At 40.0% G+C, this 21,444-nt stretch overlaps 1 protein-coding gene across 1 annotated transcript in view; it reads right to left on the bottom strand.

Annotated features, from left to right (window-relative positions):
• The window catches only part of gfra4a (GDNF family receptor alpha 4a), a 308,855-nt gene that overhangs the window by 44,804 nt on the left and 242,607 nt on the right, over positions 1 to 21,444 (bottom strand). Inside the window, exon 4 of the mRNA XM_037977862.1 lies at positions 5,439 to 5,778. Coding sequence (XP_037833790.1) covers positions 5,439 to 5,778 — 340 coding nt within the window. The remainder of the gene's footprint in view (positions 1 to 5,438; positions 5,779 to 21,444) is intronic.

The following is a 21,444-nucleotide window of genomic DNA, read 5'->3' as shown; positions in this document are numbered from 1 at the left end:
CCTGCCATAATGCACATGTACACTTTAATTCATTTCTTTCTTTTTTTCATGTTTACTTATTCATTTGTATTTGTTTTATTTGCACCAGTACACCAAAACAATTTCCTAGCCTGTAACTTGTTTACTGGCAATGGCAATAAAGTGATTCTGATTCTGATTCTGATTGTAGGTTAGACAGATTCTGCTACTTGAAACCGTCTCATTCCTAGGATTTTCTGCTTGAAATTTATTGTGTAATAAATTAATAAAAATCAACAAGCTAAGTCTTTTGTCACCCTGACTTTTAATTTTCATGCCATGATGGGGAGAAGCCCTGTATTTTTATGGTTCACATTTTTCAACTGTCACACATAACTACCACCCTTCTGTTGCATAACATTCATAACATGATGGAATGGCAGTTTTTTTAAAAAAGGCAGAATTTTCTTGTGTCGCCATTACAGGACATTCTTGTATGGTGAATTTTGTGCCAAATAATGCTTTGTGTTTAAAAGAAAATCCTGCAATGTTAACCCAACATGTGCAAATGTGTTATAAGTGCAAATTTAGTGAGACTGCAATAAAAAATTGGTGGACTTTCTTGCAATTATCTTGCACTTACTCGCCAACATCTCTTCAAAATTTGTTTTCAAGTAACATACTGGCTTTATTAATACAGTTACTTTTAGTACTATTTAATCTGCTACTACTATTGTTGTTTTTCTCCAGACAGTTTTTTTAGAAGGCTACCAGACTGTAAAGTCAATGAGGGACAAAAAGGACCTTGCCTTCACATTCTAAATACTGTGGCTGCTGTCTAGCAGGTGTGGCTGCAAGTAGATTGGACAGATATGAATTCTAAATAAGTACTTCCTTTCACAAAAGCTTCACCTTTCCCTCTTACCTTTCCAGACAGTGACCCAGACATCTACCCTTATAACAATCATCATCATACAATGGTTATCGTGGCCATCATATTGCATCACTGGCCATCCATCTACAAGAATTTGCAACAGGATTCCCTCAGGGCAACGCAACTCTTTGTTCTGTCCCCATTTGTCATGTCAGTGTAATAATGTGCACCCCCTCCCCCCAAATAACTTAAAATAAAATAAATAAATAGTAAAAATATTGCATAGGCTTTGTAGTAAGTGAAGACAGCCTCTGTGGGCAGCCACAGTTAATGCCAGCTGACTGCTGCAGGATTACTGGGTTGTGCAGGGACCTTGAGATGCTACATTCATTGAAGCGGTGATAGAAAATAATGCTTGATTGATAACCATGAAAGATGAAGTTCGTTGTCTTCTTGACATTTGAAAAGAAAGTAGATTAAACACTAGTGACAATTTGCTTACAGAGAGGGAAGGTTGAAAGGATGGGCGTGAGAATGCCATGTTTCTAAGAGAGTATGTGCTGTAATGCATATGTACATCTAATGTATTTGTTAGCTCCCAATCAAACAATTTGGTATTCAATAAAATTTGAAGGATGGTTTTGTTATTAGTCTCTCACTAAAACAAAAAATTAATCTCAAACACTAGGATGGCATATCTTGTAATGAGGGATCATTTTCTGTAAACTACTTACAGGTCTTGATGATGTCCTGGTATTAAATATCATCTAAGAATCCCAGAAAACAAAATGAATTCAAAGTAGTAGATGTTTATATAGAAATATAAGTGAAATAGAAGTGACTATTTTTACATAGCTGCTTTCTTCAGAAAATTAATTCAGTTTTAATTGAACTAATTAAACAAAAGTAATGTGTATTATGATTGAGTTAATTAAACAAGTGACTAATCAAATCTAGATGAATATATCACTCTTAGCAGGTTCATAATGCCATTTATTGATCAAATAGAAAGGCAACAGCAAGCTCAAAAACAAACAACAAAAAGCAGACAAGTTGTGACTGCTATTCTACTTTTCTTCACTGAGCTTTCCAACTGGGTCACCAGTTTCATGGACCAGTCCATGAATCGTGCAATTCTAACATGCGTGCTCCACCAAGACAGAATTAAGAAAATTCAAAGATTCATTTAGCTCAGCTGCCATTGTGTATTTAAAAAGCAGTAAGTATTAGCACTCTCGTTTATTTAATGCCAACGTTTGACCACAACTCGTATCAAAGATATTCAATTTCTTTTTTTTTTTTTTTCCCTCAAGACTGCAGTGACTGCAGTTTTCAGCTGGGCTGATATTCACTGGGGATCATTTCAGTGGCTAGGAGTTCTCTCACATAAAATGTCTGCATTTGTTTTAGAATTGACAAATGCACGTTGTTATTGAACAACTATTCTTCTCTTTGTCAATTTTTTTGTTTTCATTTTTTGAATGACTTCAGCATGTTTATCATCTCATATTTTGCACATTTGCATCATACACTCAAATATAAACAGTCAACACAGGAACACAAACCACCATTTAAAAAAGAAAGGAAAAACTACAAATGAGAAATATGTTCAAAAAATGCTAAAATATTTAGAGAAAGACAGGTAAAGAGAAAGTATCAGAAACAAAGAACCACTTTTTGCTGTCAGCCTCAGAGTTCATATTATTGCTGAACATCAGCAGAGTTCACATTATTGCCAATATATTTCAAGAAATAGTCCCACTATGTAACAACTAAGAAAACAAACAAAAAAAAAGTGCTAATATTTACTGTTTTTCCTCAAAATAATATTACTCATCTGGCAACCAATCTGAACATATTTCATAATTGTCTCATGCACTTAAGGACTGTATGATGTACACCGTAGAGTATGGAAACAGTTAGGAGGCAAGTGGCACAGGTTTGCAAACACATTTTGCCAAAAAAATTTGTCGAACAATCTGAAGTTTCAAGTATTTTTTTGCTTGTATCTGTCATTTTTCCTATTGTAAATACAACAGAAGTGATAATTAGCATGCATATAAAATTATCTCTGAGGATTATGCAATGTTAGCTTTATCTCTCTGTGTCTCTGTCCATCTATAGATCTTTAGCTCCTTGTAAATTTAAATAATAACTATATTATGTAGGAGGAACATAGACATCAGCTCAGCTATTTATAACTTGTCTCTGCTTTGACTTCTTTTCAACTGTCAAAGAACACAGGATGGATGAAGAAAAAAAAAAACAGTGCCTGACTAAGCATAATGGGCAAGTTTTTGACGGGGACAGGTTTTTAACCCCATTTTGCACAGAGGCTTTTTTTAAATGTATTGATGATAGCAACATTTAATATGGTTACAAATAAAAAAAATGTTTGAAATAATACTGACAGCAAAGAATACTTTTCTACAGTATAGAGCTAAAAAAAAACAGTCACACAAAAGTGTTTCACTGTAAAGATGGTTTGTAGTTTGTTTTGTTGCAACCTGAAGTGTGAAATAAACTTCAGTGGAGTTTGAAAACACAATATGATGTACAAAAAAATAAATAAATATATATATATATATATATATATATATATTTATTTTTATTTTTTTTGGTGTGTGTGTGTGTGTGTGTGTGGGGGGGGGGTATTCTAATCCGTAGGGGAGCCCAGAAGAAAATCTTTGGGAACCACTGCCTTAACAGCTACCAGCTACTAAGAAGAGTAAATGCTACATGTCTTAATTACCCCAATCAAACAAAAGCACTCAATGCTGTTCTATGTCTACTTTTATTGTAAGAAGTTATTTTCTAATAACTCAGTCAACCATGTTTTAAAACCCACCAAGGCTGTTCATCTTTAAATACAGTAGCCTAAAGTCTGTTCATACTATGTCAATGTAAATAACTACATATCTCATTTTCACTTAAAGTACCTACTATGTGATTTATAATGCACTTCTTGACTTTGTTTTTTTATCATTTAGTATTAATACGATTTCAATAAATGCTGCAGTGTTGTTTCACAGCAAAAACGTCCTGGCACTTTTCTGTGTGCACTTTGCATGATTTTCTTTTGCACATCTGGATTTTCTACCGTTTCTTCTCACAGTCAAAAACTGTTATGGTCTGTAATAAAACATACGTTTGGTTAATTAATGATTCTAAATTTCCCTTAGGGGTGAGAGTGACTCTGTATAGTTGTATTTCTGAGTGGTCATGTGATTGACTGGCAACTTATTTAAGGTGTCCCCTGCCTGTTGCCCATAGACCGCTGGAGAAAAGGTAGGATTGTGCTGCAACTAGTTAGCAAATGGCATTTATGAAGTCTCTAAATTGTCTTCAAATGTTTATAGGGGGGTGGAACAGCAGCACAGTGGTTAGAGCTGTCACCTCCCAGCAAGGTTGCAGGATCACTTCCCGGCCTGGGGTCTTTCTGGGTAGAGTTTGCATGTTCTCCTAAACTCCTAAATTGTCCCTAGCTATGAGTGAGAGGGTGAAGGGTTGTTTGTCTCGTTTTTCTCTATGTGGGCCTGTGATGGACATGCAACATGTCCAGGGTGTCACCCGCCTCTCACACAGTGACTGCTGGAGATAGGCACCAGCTCCCCATGAATTGGAAAGGAGAAACAGGTAAAGAAAATCTATGTATGGATGTTTATAGGGGTACTTAAATTAGTCACATGAGTTGCAGAGGCTTAAAACCTGCACAGGAGTTCACCTGTGACAGAAAATATTCTAGCCAACATCTAGGTCTAAAAGCACTGCCAATGATAAAAAATAATAACTTAAAGAACTGGTTCAATTTGGCCTGTCTTTAACTCAAATGTGTATAAATTAAATAAGTGAGGGCTGCTGCCAAGGTAGGTACAATATTGGTAAAGGTAGGCAATTAAATAATATGCATAGCCTAGAATACCATTTTGCAAGCTGTGTACCTGAAAATAGGCCATGATTTTCTGAAATTGATCACTCTAAACACAGCTACACAGCCTGCTGATTGTAAACATAAAAAACTTCAGTGAGAATGCAATGGTAAATTTGTTTCACTAGTATCCAGCCCAGTGAGGTAAAACCCAAAGACTACTATTCTAATAATTAATAATAAGCAGGCATAAAAAAGGTTGGCAGAATGATTTTAACAGTTTACTGTGGATACATGATAATGATCTGTAAATAATGAACTATAAAACAATAATAACAAACTATAACACAAGACAAAGAGCTAACTATTTTTCTTAAAAGTCGGCATATAAAACAAAAGTTTGGACGTGTCAGTGGCCTCAGACAACTGATTGATGCAGTTGTACTTTGACACACCAGGACTTTCCAAATCCAATACCTGTTTGCTGTATTGTATTGGTTCAATTAGGTTAGCTCAAAACAGCTTCTAAACAGTATTTGATAGTGATTATATATGCTTTCAAAAGAGTTTAAAACCTAACATAACTTGTAAAAGATTTTTAGCATGCAAATAGACCTTTGCATGCTAACCCTCTAACAAGACCAAAATCTCAGACATTAAAGTGATTTTAGGTCCGTAAAAGAAGAATGAAATGTTCTTAGCAGCAGCATGTTAGACAGGTGTCCAAATAGTATCTACCTGCACACATAGTCTGCCTTGCAGAGGCGTAGTTGAACCAGGCAGTTGGGCTTGTCCTTTTCTTCATAAGAACAAGATGGCACAATGGTTTGCCTGCGGCGCTCTGCACATGCTGTATCGGTGCAGGGACAGAACAGCAGCTCATGGGTGTAGTCAGGGAGAACACGGTCAAAGAACTTCCTGAGCGCCTTGTTGCACTTTGGTTGGTTACATGGCCCCGAGCGGGCTGATGGCTGAATGCAGGCTGAGACATACTCTGTACGAAGTTTCTGACATGTCTCATCTATGTTACACGCCTTGGCAGCATCCAGGCAGTGGTTCACCGTTGTTACTTCAGTCTCTGGTGGGAAAAAAAAAAAACACACAAATGACAAGTAAAAAGCTTTTCAGTCTTCTGTGTGCCTTGAGAAATTAAAATCCCAGGCAATGTTTACAAATGATTTCAAGGCCTAACTGAAGTTGATATGACTTGCCACTCTAACCTCTAAACTCAGATGCAATGTTGCATTTACAAACGAAAATAGGTCTTAAGATTTTTGAGCAATAAATTGAACCAAAATTAAAATTATGTGTTACCAGGTCATTTTTATTGATTGCCACTGAAAGGCAAAGTCAAACAATTATGTTTTTGCCCATGTCTGTGTGCACGCTTTTGTTTTTGTGTCTGTCTGTTGGCAAAATATTTCATCAACCACTGGATGAATTTTAACAAAACTTGAAAAGTCATCATGGATGTACATTTACAACTGATCAACTTCTGGAGTCAATCCAATTCAATATGGCTATCATAACCAACTAACCTTAAAAAACACAAATGGCTCAGGATATGCATGTACAGCTGATTACAGTTTGAGGGACATCTAACTCAAGATTGTTGCCACAACTAATTTACATTAGCCAACATAAAACTGGCTATAACTCAGTCAATTTTACACATATTCAGCTACAATTTGGTGAGGTAGTAGATGAGAAAAAAAACCCAAAAAACAAAAAAACAAATTGACCATGAAAGAGCTTGTGGGGAGACATCTGCGGGGATCAAAGAAATTCAACTAACTAAGCAGCTGAGAGTCATTCACAACACATAGTTTAAGTGTGACATCTTGTGATATTGCTTTTGTGTATATTGTTGTTTTTAAGGTTTGACCAAAATGGCTACAATTCAACATAAAATGATCTTTATTTAAAACTTTGGCATGAAATGCAGTGGGCAACAAGTATTTCTTCAACAAATTCTAGACGTTTATCTAATCAATAGAACATGGATGATGTTTAAATATTAAATGAGCTTGGGTGATAGATTGGTTTTAGCCAGGGCCTAATAGTTGAATATTAATGCAGAGTGGCAGCACAAAAGGAGTACCTCTTCCATCTCTCCCACCACACAACAAGGCCTGTAATTACTTCTCCTCCCCTTCATCCGTCTATTCATTTATCCAGCTATCCCTCCCTACATCTAGGGTCATTTCTTACCCACTTGATTCCCTCCATCTCTCTCTATTTTTTCTTGCTGTGTGCCTGCTGTTCTGTGCAATCAGCTCAACTCCATCTTTCTCTTTCTTTCCTTCACTCAGCTCTTGCTGTCCTCCTGCATCTACTCTTCCTCAGCTTTGTCCGTCTCTGCCTTCCTTTTGTGTCCATGTTTTCACTGACCTAACTGGTAATGAGCAACCTTCATAACCATATTTCTTTTGGATGCATTATATTCCAATACATCACTGTGTGTTGTTTTTTTTTTTTGTTTTTTTTTTTTTTTTTTTTACATAATCCTCCCATGTGACCCCTCTAGTCAATACTGCAATGATGACACTTAGTTCCTCTGGCAGATAGGGCTACTCATTAGTTTGTTAAGTGCCTGTGGTTGTGTCTCCTGGTGGATTTAAAACTGACTGAGCAGTCATAAAAATGAATGACCTTGGAGAAGGAAGTAATGGCCCATCACAAAGCTTAGGTATCTGTGTTCCTAACTTTAAGGGACAGTCCAGTCATTTTTAAAGGGATGTTCTGTTATCAATAGTCATACAAAGAGTGCAGAGATTGAAGAGAGACAAAAATCTATTGCCTAGCCAAACGAGTGCCAATTTTTAATTTTATTTTATTATATTTTATTTCAGGGTTATCAGCGTGTTTAGTCAATCCAAAGATTCACTCAACTCCTGGCAGACTGATGACATTTGCAGCCTAAGCACAAATTTGTATTGGCATATACAAAGTCAGTCTATGCTCAGGACATAGATTTGTGTGGTAACACAGGCGTTCATTTGCGAAAACAGTGACAAACTAAACAGTGTCATGCAAAAATGTAGAGCTTCAGAATTAACCAATGTGGCACTTTTGAGAAGTAGCCATTTTTAAGCCTGAAAAACAATATATATATATAAACAGGGTTTGGCTAGCCATTAGCCTAGTCTGGATAAAGACATTTGCCTCTTTCTTCATACCCTGGGCTCTATATCTAATGACAAGGCAGAGAAGGTACTAACTAAAGATAACTATTATCAGAACATCACTTCAAAAATGACCGGACTATACCTTAAACTGCCTATGGACTGTGAAATTGTTTAGTTGAACAGTCAAAAACAGGTGACTCAAAGTAGAATCTTCAGCCAGTTTTAACTTCTTTGTCTCTCATTTATTTTTTTACATCTTATCTTTTTACATTTGACCCGACCTCCCCCTCACTCATTTCACTCTGATTTTATAACAAATTAACACCACAGCTGGAGGTAATTAGATCCAACCATCATATGACAGGTCAAAGCAATAAAATTCAGAACAAAAAAACCCCCTAAAATACAATTAATCCAATTTCCAAGCTCTGCTATTTAACAAAATAGCCTGCAAACTAAAAATACATAAATAAAACAGAACTACTCAAAATATTACTTTAACAAAACAAACAAAATAGAAAGACAAGAAATCCCTCCACATGGTCTACCCCGAAGATGTCATCCATGACCTCCCATACACATTGAAGCAAGTGATCCTCTCACACACCTACTTGGGCTGCAGTCTACCTAGGGACAAACAATAGTGAGTCTAACAACTCAAAACTAAAGAAACATTTATCTAAAGTGATAAAGGAGTTACCTTTAAACAAAACATAATAAATGTTAACTGTAACATAATGCTGTCACCCAAACCTGGGATAGAGTGAAGCATAATTACAAAAAACAATATTTAACTCAAATCTTTTAACCATCTAAAGAAAATAAATCAAAATATATATATAAGGGACGAGTGACAAATGAACACAAACCTGACCACTTCGTCACGTGGACATGGATGAGATGGACTTTCACAAACTGTATCCGGTGTCCACATCAAAAGAAAGGTCAATGTGCATACACATCTTTATGTTAATTGTTTGGTCTCTGGGATTAAAGCAAAAATAAAATTCTTTTGGCTGAATTTTTTTTTACACATAATCATATTGAATACTATTTTATTAAATATGATTATGTGTAGAAAAAAATTAACATATAATAATGACATTAAAGTGATGGCCCGACAGGGGATCAAACCCAGATCCCCTACCTACATGTGAGGCAGATATGCTAACCATTATCCCAACAGACCCATCAAAAAGAGCCCACTGAAAGCTACTTATCTATGCTAGCTCTCCTGTTCTTCTTTTTAATGTCTTATTTCTAACTCTCATTTTTTATCCCAGCTTGGGATTGGCAAAAATGACCCAAAACAGAAACTAGAAGTTATTTTATTGTAGAGATTTATTTTAGACATAATTTTTTTTACATATCCATCCTTCTAACAATCAGTCAGCATCAGCTTTGCACTGCCTGGATGGACTGGGGTGAATCTCTCCTGTTCTGACTGCAGCTGGAAGGACGCTATGGGAGGACTGAGCTGCCTGTGAGCACTGTGGGATGGAGGAAGGTCCACTGGAGCACCTGCTGCTTTTTAGAAAGAACTATACTTGCTTTTACGTCAGTCTTCAGATGTCTCCAAAAACAGGAGGAGAAGTCACTAGAGTGGTCTGAAAACTCTCTAAATATGGCAACAAAGTCTCGGGGTTGGCAACACTGCCTTCACCTGAAAAAGAATGGCCCAGCCTGCTCTGCTCTGATTCGCTAAACCTTTGGCTCTGGTTTGCTTTATTTGTTCAAAGCAGTTTCAGTTTAATCCCAGTATCATAAATAGATTGGATGGCTTTAACAGAATCACCACTACAACAACAACAACATCAACAAAAGGAAAGGATACCCCTCCTTCTCATTTTTACAGATGATGGGAATCCATCCTGGCCACGTTCTAAATGACTGAAATCCATCAAGCCAAAGAAGAACTTTAATCCTTGCAGTCTTCACATTGTTTATACTCACCATTTATTTAAGGCTGACTGCACTCAAAATGAAAAAAAAAACCATCTAAGATTTAGTACTTATCCACCTTTACCAGTTTGTATACATTTTACTGTATGGAGCCTTTTGTGATTATCATTGTGTCCCCTGCTACTGAACAGTCAGGTCCAGAAATAAAAAGGAAAATCCATTATTTTGCCTGCTGCTGAAGGCAAAAGAGCAATCATGTGTGTCTCTCTCTGTTTGTGTGTGTGTGTCAGTCAGTCACCCATGAACAATGAACTTGACAAATTTGTTTCTTGTCCAGAAAGTAATCATCAGATGAAAATCTTCAACTGATCAATCCAATTCAAGATGGTTGCCACCAGGGCCGTAACCAGACTTTAAAAAATACTGAGGTCAACCACTCATTGTCCTCCTGCACATCAGTCACGATAATGACCATTTAATTAAAATAGAAGCATTTATTTAAAACAAGTGACTTGAATGTGTATATGACATGTATTTGTGTGTGTTTGTAAATTCATGGGGCGCAATGTCATTTGAAGCAACAGAGGACTCAAGGCACAACCATGATGACTCACTAAAATGACATGAATTAGTTTATATGAATGCTGATTTTTCATGCTGCACAAACACATTCAGAACACAAGATTTTAGAATAGATTTTACATTTTTATCAAATACCAGTGAGGTGTTGTAGTTTTGGAGCTGGACCAGTTCTTATGTGGTCCAGATATAAAAAAAAAAGTGCTAAAATCCCCCTTTATTGAGGTTTCACAAATTAGATTAAGGTTTCACAAATCACATACTTGGTTTTAAATGTTCTGCAATCAGTGCAGAATAATCTGGTCCAGGTTTGAAGTGTCTAGGTGTTGTAGTTTTTTAACTAGAGTAGATTATAGATGCTGAAGGTAGTGAGAATCTAGGTGGAATCGCCCTTTAGCCATTTTCCGAATCGGAAGCTGCAATCGGAAACCAACTTCAGCTTGGTGGAACTGAAGGAGAATATTTTAAGCAAGTTACCTTGGTTGTGTTTCACCATAAGTGGCGCTCTTCTTCTTCTGGTCTTTGTTTTAGCAGTAAGGTACACAAAGCTGCACTCTTCTTCTTAGACATTGAGTTTGGCTGCAGCTGCACACAGTTGCAGCGCCTCCTACAGTAAACTGGTGGAGCTACGCAGAGAACCACGCCATTCAAAAGCGTTGATTTATTATTTTTTATTATATACACAGCAGAAAAATACTAAGGCCTGAGTGCTTACAGATTGTGCAAGATCATCCCCAGCCAACCAACCTTTGAAAACACAAAAATGGCCACAATTTGGTTTTCCAGATTTTTTGCTGAAACTTGGTGTGATAGTAGCTGAGAGTCATTCACAACACATACTCTGAGCCTGGTATCTGGTGATATTGCATGAGATTTCACATAACTTTGCTTTCAATCTTTGACTAAAATGACTACAGCTCCATCAACATATGATGGTCTTAGTATAAATCTCTGGCTTAAAATGCAAGCGATTTGCACTCCTTTAAGGAATGCTAGGCTTTTATTTTAACAAGCAAACTGTTGCATCAGAAATCTTAAGAAAACCAAATTGATGATCTATTTTCCCTCAAAGCAGGGAGTATGAAGTGTAAAATTCTTTTGAGGAAACAATTTTTACCACTCCTATAGGTAATAATGCATTAAAGAGTTTTTTTTTCTGGATACAGAACATGTATTGGGTTTAAAAATGAGTTTCTCATCATGAATGACTTTATTTCAGTTAGCTGATTAATTGGTACAGAGTACAGTACTCTGTCATTTGAATACTCCTCAAATAAGATGAGCTGCAACTCTGGCTTACATCTTTGAGAAGGATCACTACTTTGAGGAAGAGATGCTGTAAGGGTGGAAAAATATCCATTAATCATACTTCTGTTGTTTTCACAACTAACGTGTCAAGTTGCATGACATGAATGTCAACTTTGACCTTCTGTGTGGTTAGTAGAAGGAAATTTATGAGGCATCAGCACAGTATAGTCTGGTAATGCTATACTTCAAAGCAGCCAAGAATAAATGGTGTTTAGCTGGTAGCTGGAGTAATTTGTGTGCTTGCAGAATCTTTTGATTTACTGGATATATCTAACTTCTACACAGTTCTACATTCCAGTACACAAAAACCCTCTACAGTTGTTATCTACTATTGGATTTTGCCATGATCTACAGCTTTCACTGGAGCGGTTCGCAGCCGAATGCGAAGCGGCTGGGATGAGGATCAGTGCCTCCAAATCCAAGGCCATGGTCTTGAGGCGGAAAAGGGTAGAGTGCCTTCTCCGGGTCGGGGAAGATGTCCTGCCCCAAGTGGAGGAGTTTAAGTATCTCGGGGTCTTGTTCACGAATGAGGGAAAAATGGAGCGGGAGATCGACAGACGGATTGGTGCAGCGTCTTGAGTGAAGCGGGCACTGTACCAGTCTGTCGTGGTGAAGAGAGAGCTGAGTCAAAAAGCAAAGCTCTCGATTTACCGGTCGATCTACGTTCCTACCCTCATCTATGGTCACGAGCTTTGGGTAGTGAGAGAAAGAACAAGATCGTGAATACAAGCAGCTGAAATGAGTTTTCTCCACAGGATGTCTGGGCTCTCCCTTAGAGATAGGGTAAGAAGCTCGGTTATCTGGGAGGGACTCAGAGTAGAGCCGCTGCTTCTCCATGTCGAGAGGAGCCAGTTGAGGTGGCTCGGGCATCTGGTTAGGATGCCTCCTGGATGCCTCCCTGGTGAGGTGTTCCGGGCACGTCCCACCGGGAGGAGGCCCAGGGGAAGACCCAGGACACGCTGGAGGGACTATGTTTCTCGGCTGGCCTGGGAACGCCTTGGGATTCTCCCGGAGGAGCTGGCCCAAGTGGCTGGGGAGAGGAAAGTCTGGGTTTCCCTGCTTAGGCTGCTAACCCCGCGACACGACCCCGGATAAGCGGAAGAAGATGGCTGGATGGATGGATGAATTTGCTTGAGACACCTTTAGTCTTTCAACATTTCTTGGTTTTTATTGTTGTATTTGGGATCTGCTAGCTCTAGCTAGTGTTAATTTAGCATGGCTTTTGGTTCTCTCGCTGTTTCTCCTGTTCTCACTTGCTCTGTGTGTCAGATGTTTAGCTATTCCTCTGCCTCTGGTGTAGATTCTCAGTCATCCAGGCCATGGTAAATTCAAAAAAAGTTAAACAACAAAAACAACTGGACGTTTCGCTTCTCATCCGAGGAGCTTTCTCAATTCAGAAATAGAGAATGTGGAGTTGAGCTTTTCAGAGTTTACTTTGGTTCCCTCCCCAACCTGTCCAGCGATGACATGTAGCTGCATGTTGTCGTTCAGCCACTGGCAGTCCAGGTGGTGTTCTGAAAACAAGGTGGGCTAATTGGAGTGCATTATGGGGAGAACCTGGTCTGATGCGGAAAGATGGCATCTATCCCACTTTGGGTGGAGTCGCTCTTCTTTCTAGGAATTCGGCTGATTTTGTTAGTCATTCAAAAATATTGACAACCCAGGGTTCAGGAAGCAGACTTTTAGTCTTACACAACTCTCTGGTGCTTCTCTTCTGTAATTCACCCAAATTCCCACTGAAACAGTGTTAGCTCGCCTATGGACCAAACTAAATAAACCAAAAATCAGCTCTAGAAAAAGTAAATCATAAAAATCTTATAAAAATAGACTTACTTTACCAGAATAGAAATATAAATCATAAAATGCGGATTGTTGAAAACAAGATCTCTCTCCAAGTCTCTGTTGGTGAATTAATAATTAATAGATTTTTTTTATCTAACAGACTCCTGGCTACAACAGGAAGATTTTGTTAGTACAAATGAATCCACTCCTGCTAATTATCAAAATTTTCATGTTCCTAGAACAACAGGTTGAGGTGGAGGAGTAGCTGCCATTTTTCAGTCAGGATTATTAATTAATGCTAAGCCAATTAATAGTTATAAATATTTTGGGTCTTTGGCCCTCAGTCTTTCTATTCCAAAATGGAAATCAGAAAAAATAAAAAACTTTTACTTGTTATATATCTTCCACCAAAACCCTTATTCTAAGTTATTGTCTGAATTCTCAGATTATTATTATTGAATACTGATAAAGTCATAATTGTGGGAGGTTTCAATATTCATGTACATGTTGAAAGTTATAGCATAACCTTCAATGTTTTAATAATTAATTGGGTTTATTTAAAATGTCCACAAATATACTCATTCTCTATCGTACTCTTCATCTAATTCTGACATTTGGCTTGGAGAGTAAGCACTTAATAATACATCCTCACAATCCGGTTTTGTCTGACCATTTTTTTTAAAAACCTTTAGGTTTACATTGACTGATTAACAGCCACTGAGAGTAAATTTCATTATAGTATATGTCTATCAGAGAATGCTGTAACAAAATTTAAAGAATTTCAGCCATTATTATTTTCCTCTGTAGATGTCAGGATTTTAACTTAGTCAAAGAGAGCAGCCCGGCGACAGACAGACACAGGAAATCAGAGTAACGGTAAGTGGTTGTATTTACAGTGAACAGTGCAATGAATAACTGGAGCCGGGATCTGGAAGAGAGGGCGAGGGTAAGTATAATAATGATCTTTTGGGACTTGACAGGCAGAGGTGAGCAAAATCATTTCCGGGTGAGTCTTTCTTACGAAAAGGTGGATTGTGTCTAAGTGAGCTTTCCAAAACAGGTTTAATTTGAGAAATGTGGAAGGTAGGATGGATCTTCATGGATGGTGGTAAACGAAGTTTCACTGCAGAGGGGTTAATGAACTTCTCAATGGTGTTTGGACCGATGAACCTGGGTGCCAATTTCTTGGGAGTGTCTTTAATGTTGATGTCCTGTGTGGATAACCATACCTGTTGACCCTCTTGATAATTGGGGGCTGACGAACGATGACAATTCGCAAACCTCCTATTTTGGTTCACCGTCCTTAGTAGTGCAGCCTTGGTTTGTCTCCAGATTCTGTGACATCGGCGAACATGAGCCTGTACAGAAGAAACCAGTATTTCCGTCTCCTGACTGGGGGGGGGGGTGTTATACCCTAAATAGGCCTCGAATGGTGAGAACCCTGTGGCAGATGAAGTATGGCTATTGTGGGTGTATTTTACCCAAGGTAGGTGTTTACACCACGATGCAGGGTTATTGATGATCACACAACGTAAAGCAGCTTCTAACTCCTGGTTAACTCTTTCTGTTTGGCTATTGGACTGAGGGTGATACCCTGAGGTAAGACTAACCTGTCCCCCTAGGGCATTACAGAACGCCTTCCATACTTGGGAGATAAACTGAGGGCCATGATCGGACACTATGTCTTGTGGGATTCCATGGAGACGGAAAACATGGTGAACCAGAAGCGGAGCGGTCTCAAAAGTGGACAGAAGCTTCAACACAGGTATGAAATGAAACGCTTTGGAAAAATGATCCACAATGTTCAAAATGACAGTGTTACAGTCAGACGGGGGTAATCCGGTAACGAAATCCAGGGAGATATGAGACCAAGGATGAGTAGGCGTGGGTAAAGGTTGTAGCAGCCCAGCCCGAGGTTGATGGTGGGACTTGTTTCTGGCACAGATGGAACATGCGGATACAAAATCTTTAATGTCAGAAGACATAGTAAGCCACCAACAATGTCTTTTAGTGAATGTTAACATCCTTGTTATCCCGGGATGGCAAGTGAACCATTGGTTGTGTACCCAATCCAATACTTTACCAATTTCGACTCTGGGGACATATCTTTTACCAGGAGGTCCAGTGCCAGGGTCAGAATCCCCCTGTTGTGCCATGGTGATGGTATTTTCAATCTTCCAGGTAAGTGAACCAACGAAACAGGAGGATGGAAGCACACAGACGTCTGCCTTGGAGGAGTCAGAGGATGAATATTGCCTGGAGAGGCCATCAGGTTTAATGTTTCTGGATCAGGGTCTGTAAGTAATGACAAAATTAAACCTAGCAAAAAAATAGTGACCACCTGGCCCGTCTGGGATTGAGTCTTTTTGCATTCTAACCAATGCCGCCACCCCTCTAATATATAGCTAATATATAGCTAAGAGTTCTCGATTCCCAATGTCATAGTTTTGTTCTGATGGTGACAGCCGTTTCGAAAAGAAGGCGCATGGATGAACCTTGTTATCTGCGGGGGAGCATTGGGACAACACAGCCCCTACTCCCGTATCCGAGGCGTCAACTTCTACAACGAATTATTTCCCTGGGTCTGGATGACAGAGAATAGGGGCCGAGGAAAACAGAGCCTTGAGCTTAGCAAAAGCCATGTCTGCCTCAGGGGTCCAGGAAAAAGTGTGGAGAGTCAAGGTAAGCTGTGTCAATGGAGAAGCTATCTGGCTGTAGTCTTTAATGAAGTGCCTGTAAAAATTTGCAAAGCCCAGAAAACGTTGGAGCTCTTTTCGATTGGAGGGAATAGGTCACTCGGTGACTGCACAAACCTTCTCTGGGTCTGTGTGGAACTGGTCCTTCTCAAAAATGAATCCCAAAAAGGAGACTATGGAGACGTGTGACATAAACCAGAGGAGTCGTGTGAGCGGCACTGAGGAACCAGAACACGTAGACTGGGTGTAAAAATGTAAGTGATTTTATTTACAGGTGCAGTTTTTTCACAGTGGAGGAGTGAATCAGGATCTGAAACGGCAGGAAGGAGCAAGGTGAGTCTCAGGTACCACTGGACCTTTGAATGTCTTAGTTTTTGAAGGTAATAGTTTTCTTTGCTTACAGATCTGGAGCAGAAGCGAGGCGTGGAGGGAGAGGCAGGGCCAAGCAGGGGTTTCCAATCCAGGAGGAGGATCCGAGGTTCAGGTCCAGGTAAGTCCACAGAGATATCCAGGTATGTCTTGGAGAGGTTAGGCAGCAACAGGTAAAAGGGCTTCACAACAAGAAGGCCGAAATATACCCGATGCTAGAGAATCCTCGATGTAAACCGTCATGGCTTCTCTTTCAGGGCCAGAGAGATGATAGAGATGACTAGAGAGGAGCGGAGACCTGGGCAGCAACTCAATAGCACAGTCGTAAGGTCTGTGCGGCGGGAGAGAGAGAGAGCCTTCAGTTTACTGGAGCCAAATTGTAATAGATTTGAGGTACTTTAGAAAGATCAATTTCTTCTGCCAGTTCCACAGACTTTCTCGCAGACGGAGTACTAGCCGACCTCAAACAGTGTATTAAACCAGTGATTCCCAACCCTGGTCCTCGAGGAACACTATCCTGCATGTTTAGTTGTTTCCCTGCTTTGACACACCTGATTTGAATGAGGGAGTGATTAACAGGCTTCTGCAGACAGAAAGGACCTGCTGAAAAGCAGGGAAACAATGAAAATGTGCAGGATATTGTTCCTCGAGGACCAGGGTTGGGAATCACTGCATTAAACAATATTTGCTCCATGATTCTACGCGCCTCTCCGACCAGTTAAGCACAGGATTATGGATCTGCAACCAAGGATAACCAAAAATGAGTTGTGGTGATGAAGAATTAAACACATAAAACTCACCAGTTTCATGATGGTTGCCAGAGACCAGAACTTGCAGGTTGGAAACTCAGTGACTTATCTGCGAGATGGGTTGTCCAGTTAGGTTTGTCACCATGCGGGCGGATTCTAAGGGAGTAGCAGGAATGTTGAGCTGATCCACTAGGTGAGATGAGATTAAGCTCGGAACCTGAGTCCACCATGGCGGCAATAGGTAATGAGGTGTGGTCCATGATAATGTTTGCTGAGAGACAGAGCAGAGAAGTTGGGGAAAAATTTAACGGATTCGACAGGCTTTCCCCAGTTACTGATGGGAAGGACTGTTTCCCCAAAGCGGACAGTTTGCCACAAAATGTCCCTTGTTACAGCAATAAATATATTTCTCTGCTCGAAAACGTCTCTGTCTCTCCTCTGGTGTAAGTCGAGTGTGGCTCACCTGCATGGGTTCAGGCTCCACCACCGGTGAGACTTGACTGGGAAGTACGTCTGACACAAGATGGTGGCCGGAAGTCTGGGCATTGTGGGAAAAGGAGTCCCGTTCCTGCTGCCATTCTCTGAGTCTGTTATCAATCCTAATAGCTAAAGAAATGAGCTCATCCAGACTTCCGGGTTCATCACAAGTAGCCAACTGATCCTTAATAGACTCCGACAAGGAACTGGTGAAAATACCTCTCAGAGCTAATTCGTCCCAGCCAGCTTCCTCTGCGGTAATGCGGAAACCCACTGAATACTCGGCAACCGATCTTCGTCCCTGGCGGAGCGAGAGCAAACGCTTGGCAGCCTCCTCTTGTTGTAAGGGATGGTCAAACACTTGCTGAAATTCCTGGAAAAAAAGTTGAAAATTTAGCGTTTCAACAGGATGAGTCGCCAGAAATGCTTGTGCCCACCTAAGCGCTCTCCCCTTTAACGCAGAGACGATAAAAATTATCTTGGAGGCGTGCTAAGGAAAAAGCGACAGAGAACGAGAGAAAGACAAATTGCACTGTAGCAGAAAACCTCCGCAGCGATCGGTGTCACCTTCAAACAGCTCCGACAGTTTAAGATCCGGTTCCCGAATCGGAAGTAAGGAAGCTGAACGGGGGGCGGTGGTGAAGAGAGGAGTAACAGGATTTGTGGGAAATAAAGTTCCAAGCCAGTTACCTAAGGCCACAATACGATGGAATACCTGATTTAATGTAGCACAGGTGTCTTGTTGAATCTGGTACAACTGTTGAATGAGTGTCTCGTATTGATCTAACCTGTTCTCATGGTGGATTAGAGTGTCCGCGGTCTGTCCGCCACCGGAGCTGCTCTTTGACGTTTGATCTGGCTGGAGCATTCTGTCAGGATTTTAACTTAGTCAAAGAGAGCAGCCTGGCGACAGACAGACAGGAAATCAGAGTAACGGTAAGTGGTTTTATTTCCAGTGAACAGTGCAATGAATAGCTGGAGCTGGGATCTGGAAGAGAGGACAAGGGTAAGTATAATAATGATCTTTCGGGACTTGACAGACAGAGATGAGCAAAATAATTTCCAGGTCAGTCTTTCTTATGGAAAGGTGGATTGTGTCCAGCGTGGAGGGGAATGAACAGGTGAGTATTCTCCGGCAGTGACGTATCCTGTTTGCAGGTTTCCGGATGGCTGAAGATGCATATCCTCCACACGTTGCAGCAGACGGTGAGGCAGACAGGCACAGGTAAGCAACTCAGGGTACTTAGTTCGTTGTGGGCTCCAGACACAGACCAGACTGGATTCTCGGAAACACAGGTAATCCTGACGGAGTACAGAAAACACAAGGGTGCACTTTAGAAACAATCTCCAAAATAGCTAGATAGCTAAAAGGCTGAGAGAACTTTACCACAGAGGCAAACAATGCTCCAGCGCTGGTCTGATCCCCACCACGGCCTTAAGTACCAGAGCTCCCTGATGAGCCTGATCCTCTGCAGTTGTGGATGAAGTGAAGACTCAGGCAATCGGAGGAACAGGACGCCCACCAGGAAGTAAACTCACAGATCACCACAGTAGAGTAATGCAAAAGAGAGCAGCAACTTGGATGATCTTGATAATATTACAATTTCAATCCAAACATCACTTGATAAAATTGCTCCTCTGAAAAACAAAGTAATCAGTTAGAGAAAGCTGGCTCCTTGGTTTAACTTAGATTTACATACTTTACAAAGACATCTAGAAAGTTGGAAAGAAAACGGCACTCCACTAACTTGGACAAATTTTATTAAAAGGTGAACGGAAGTGTTTTGAAGCCAACATAAGTTTAAAGAAAATCGTAAAATATGCTTGTTGTAAAATTATAAAAAAAATAATAAAAAAAGAAAAATATTTGTACTTTTAATTTATTCTGAACATTGAAAGAAAAAACAATCGGGTGTTTTTGGCTTTTTCAGTGACATCCCCAGAGCAGCTAAGGTTCACAAGCATTCAGCAATTGGACAGTGAGTGGATGAATATCAGTATAGTAGGTTGAAATTAATTGCTAAAACCGACCAGAAATACCACTGGAGTTCATTCTTTGGCTTCCGAAAAGATAAAAAACTTTGTCAGATTTGGATTCATAACCTCCGATGTGGTAATTATTATCAGAACTTAGTTCGAACCACTTCAAAGAGGAGTACCGCAATCTCAGACTCTCGATAATGCGGTGGACTGGCTTCATGCCAAAGATGCAGGACCTTTTGCCAGCAGCAGTCCTACCTATTTTTAATTTTAAAAGAAAGGCAAATGTAGAGGAGGATGTCAACACAGAGAAAGAGAAGAGAAATATGAGTTTTTACTTCAAATGTGAACATGCTATGTCATTCAGATATGAGGTGACTACAGGCCTGACAGCCTGAGACCAGTTTGTGATCTAGAGCAGTTTGTTATTGGTAAAAAAATATAGACAATCCATGTGTGATTAAACAAATGTCATAGTCTTAAACTGCTGTTGATTAGTTTACTATAGTGTGACAATGCGTAAATGATTTCATGAAGCACTCGTGTTTTTCACGAGTTAGCATCCAGTTAGCTTTGAGTTAGCAACATTAGCTCTGTCTTGCCAGTGTTATGACTTGAAGTGTCATGTGCTGATGTCATGAAATGATCTGGTGGTAATGGTGGTAATAAGTTCTCACCGTTCCACATTTCCAGCTTGGTTGTTATAAGTGTTGTTTTGCCGGACATGATGGTCCTGGTCATCATCAGAATCTGAATCTGAAGTTTTTAACTGATTCCGGAGATACAGCTGTTGGTTCAGGTTCATACTAGTATGGTTGTATATTACTCCCGCAAAGTCTTCCGGCATTTCTTCATATACAAAAAAGTCTTCTTCCATTTTCACTAGTAAACAACCAGACAGAAGCAGCTTTCTTGGTTCTTCAGCACTGTGTTGGAGCCGGCTGTGGCACAGCGTACGCCATGAACCCAGGAAGGCAATTCTGCCCCCCAGATTACCTCACTTAGGCATTTATTGACTAAAATGCTAAAAACAAGTTATTTAAGTTTTAGGTCAGAAATGGATCCCTGGAATGATGTGTGGAAGTGTTTGACTAAATAACATTAAGGAAATGTCATTATTTTGAGATTTGATTTCAGTTCACCTTTAACCTGGAGAGATAACCTACTAACATACAAGAAAGCCCTTCGTAAAGCTAGAACTGTATATTATTCATCTATAATAGAAGAAAATAAGAACAACCCCAGGTTTTTGTTTAGTACTGTAGCTAGACTAATGAAGAGTCTTTTCTCTGTTGAGCCAAAAAAAATTACACACCATCAATAGTGAACGGCCTGAGAACCATCCAAGAGAGGCATCCTCCCAGACCCTCTCCAAGGCAGAGGAGTGAGAGGGGACCTCCCGAACCCTATCGTCAATAGAGGAGTGAGAGGTGTCCTCCTGGACCCTCCTCGAGGCAGAGAGATTAGAGGCATTTTATTGGACCCTCTGTAGGACCCTGAAGACTTGATAGCAGAATACTTGGGGACATGAAGCCAGACTTGGAACACTTGAAGACGTGGAGCCAGTCTTAGCGACACTTTGAGACGTAGGGCCAGACTTGGGGACACTCGGAGGCATGGGGCCACAGGAAGATGAAACACCATAGTTGAAGCCCACAGAGATGGATTGCGAGGCGTCATCATACTCAGCCCCCTCTGGAGCAGCCAGGTGAGAGGCGTCAAACTCGACCCCCTCTGGAGCAACCAGTTGAGAGGCGTCAACCCTGACTAAGAT

The sequence above is a fragment of the Kryptolebias marmoratus genome, linkage group LG10 (genome assembly GCF_001649575.2).
Source record: "Kryptolebias marmoratus isolate JLee-2015 linkage group LG10, ASM164957v2, whole genome shotgun sequence".
Taxonomy (NCBI): Eukaryota; Metazoa; Chordata; class Actinopteri; order Cyprinodontiformes; family Rivulidae; genus Kryptolebias; species Kryptolebias marmoratus.
The sequence above is the reverse complement of the archived record's forward strand: the minus strand, read 5'-3'. Positions and strand labels throughout refer to the sequence as shown.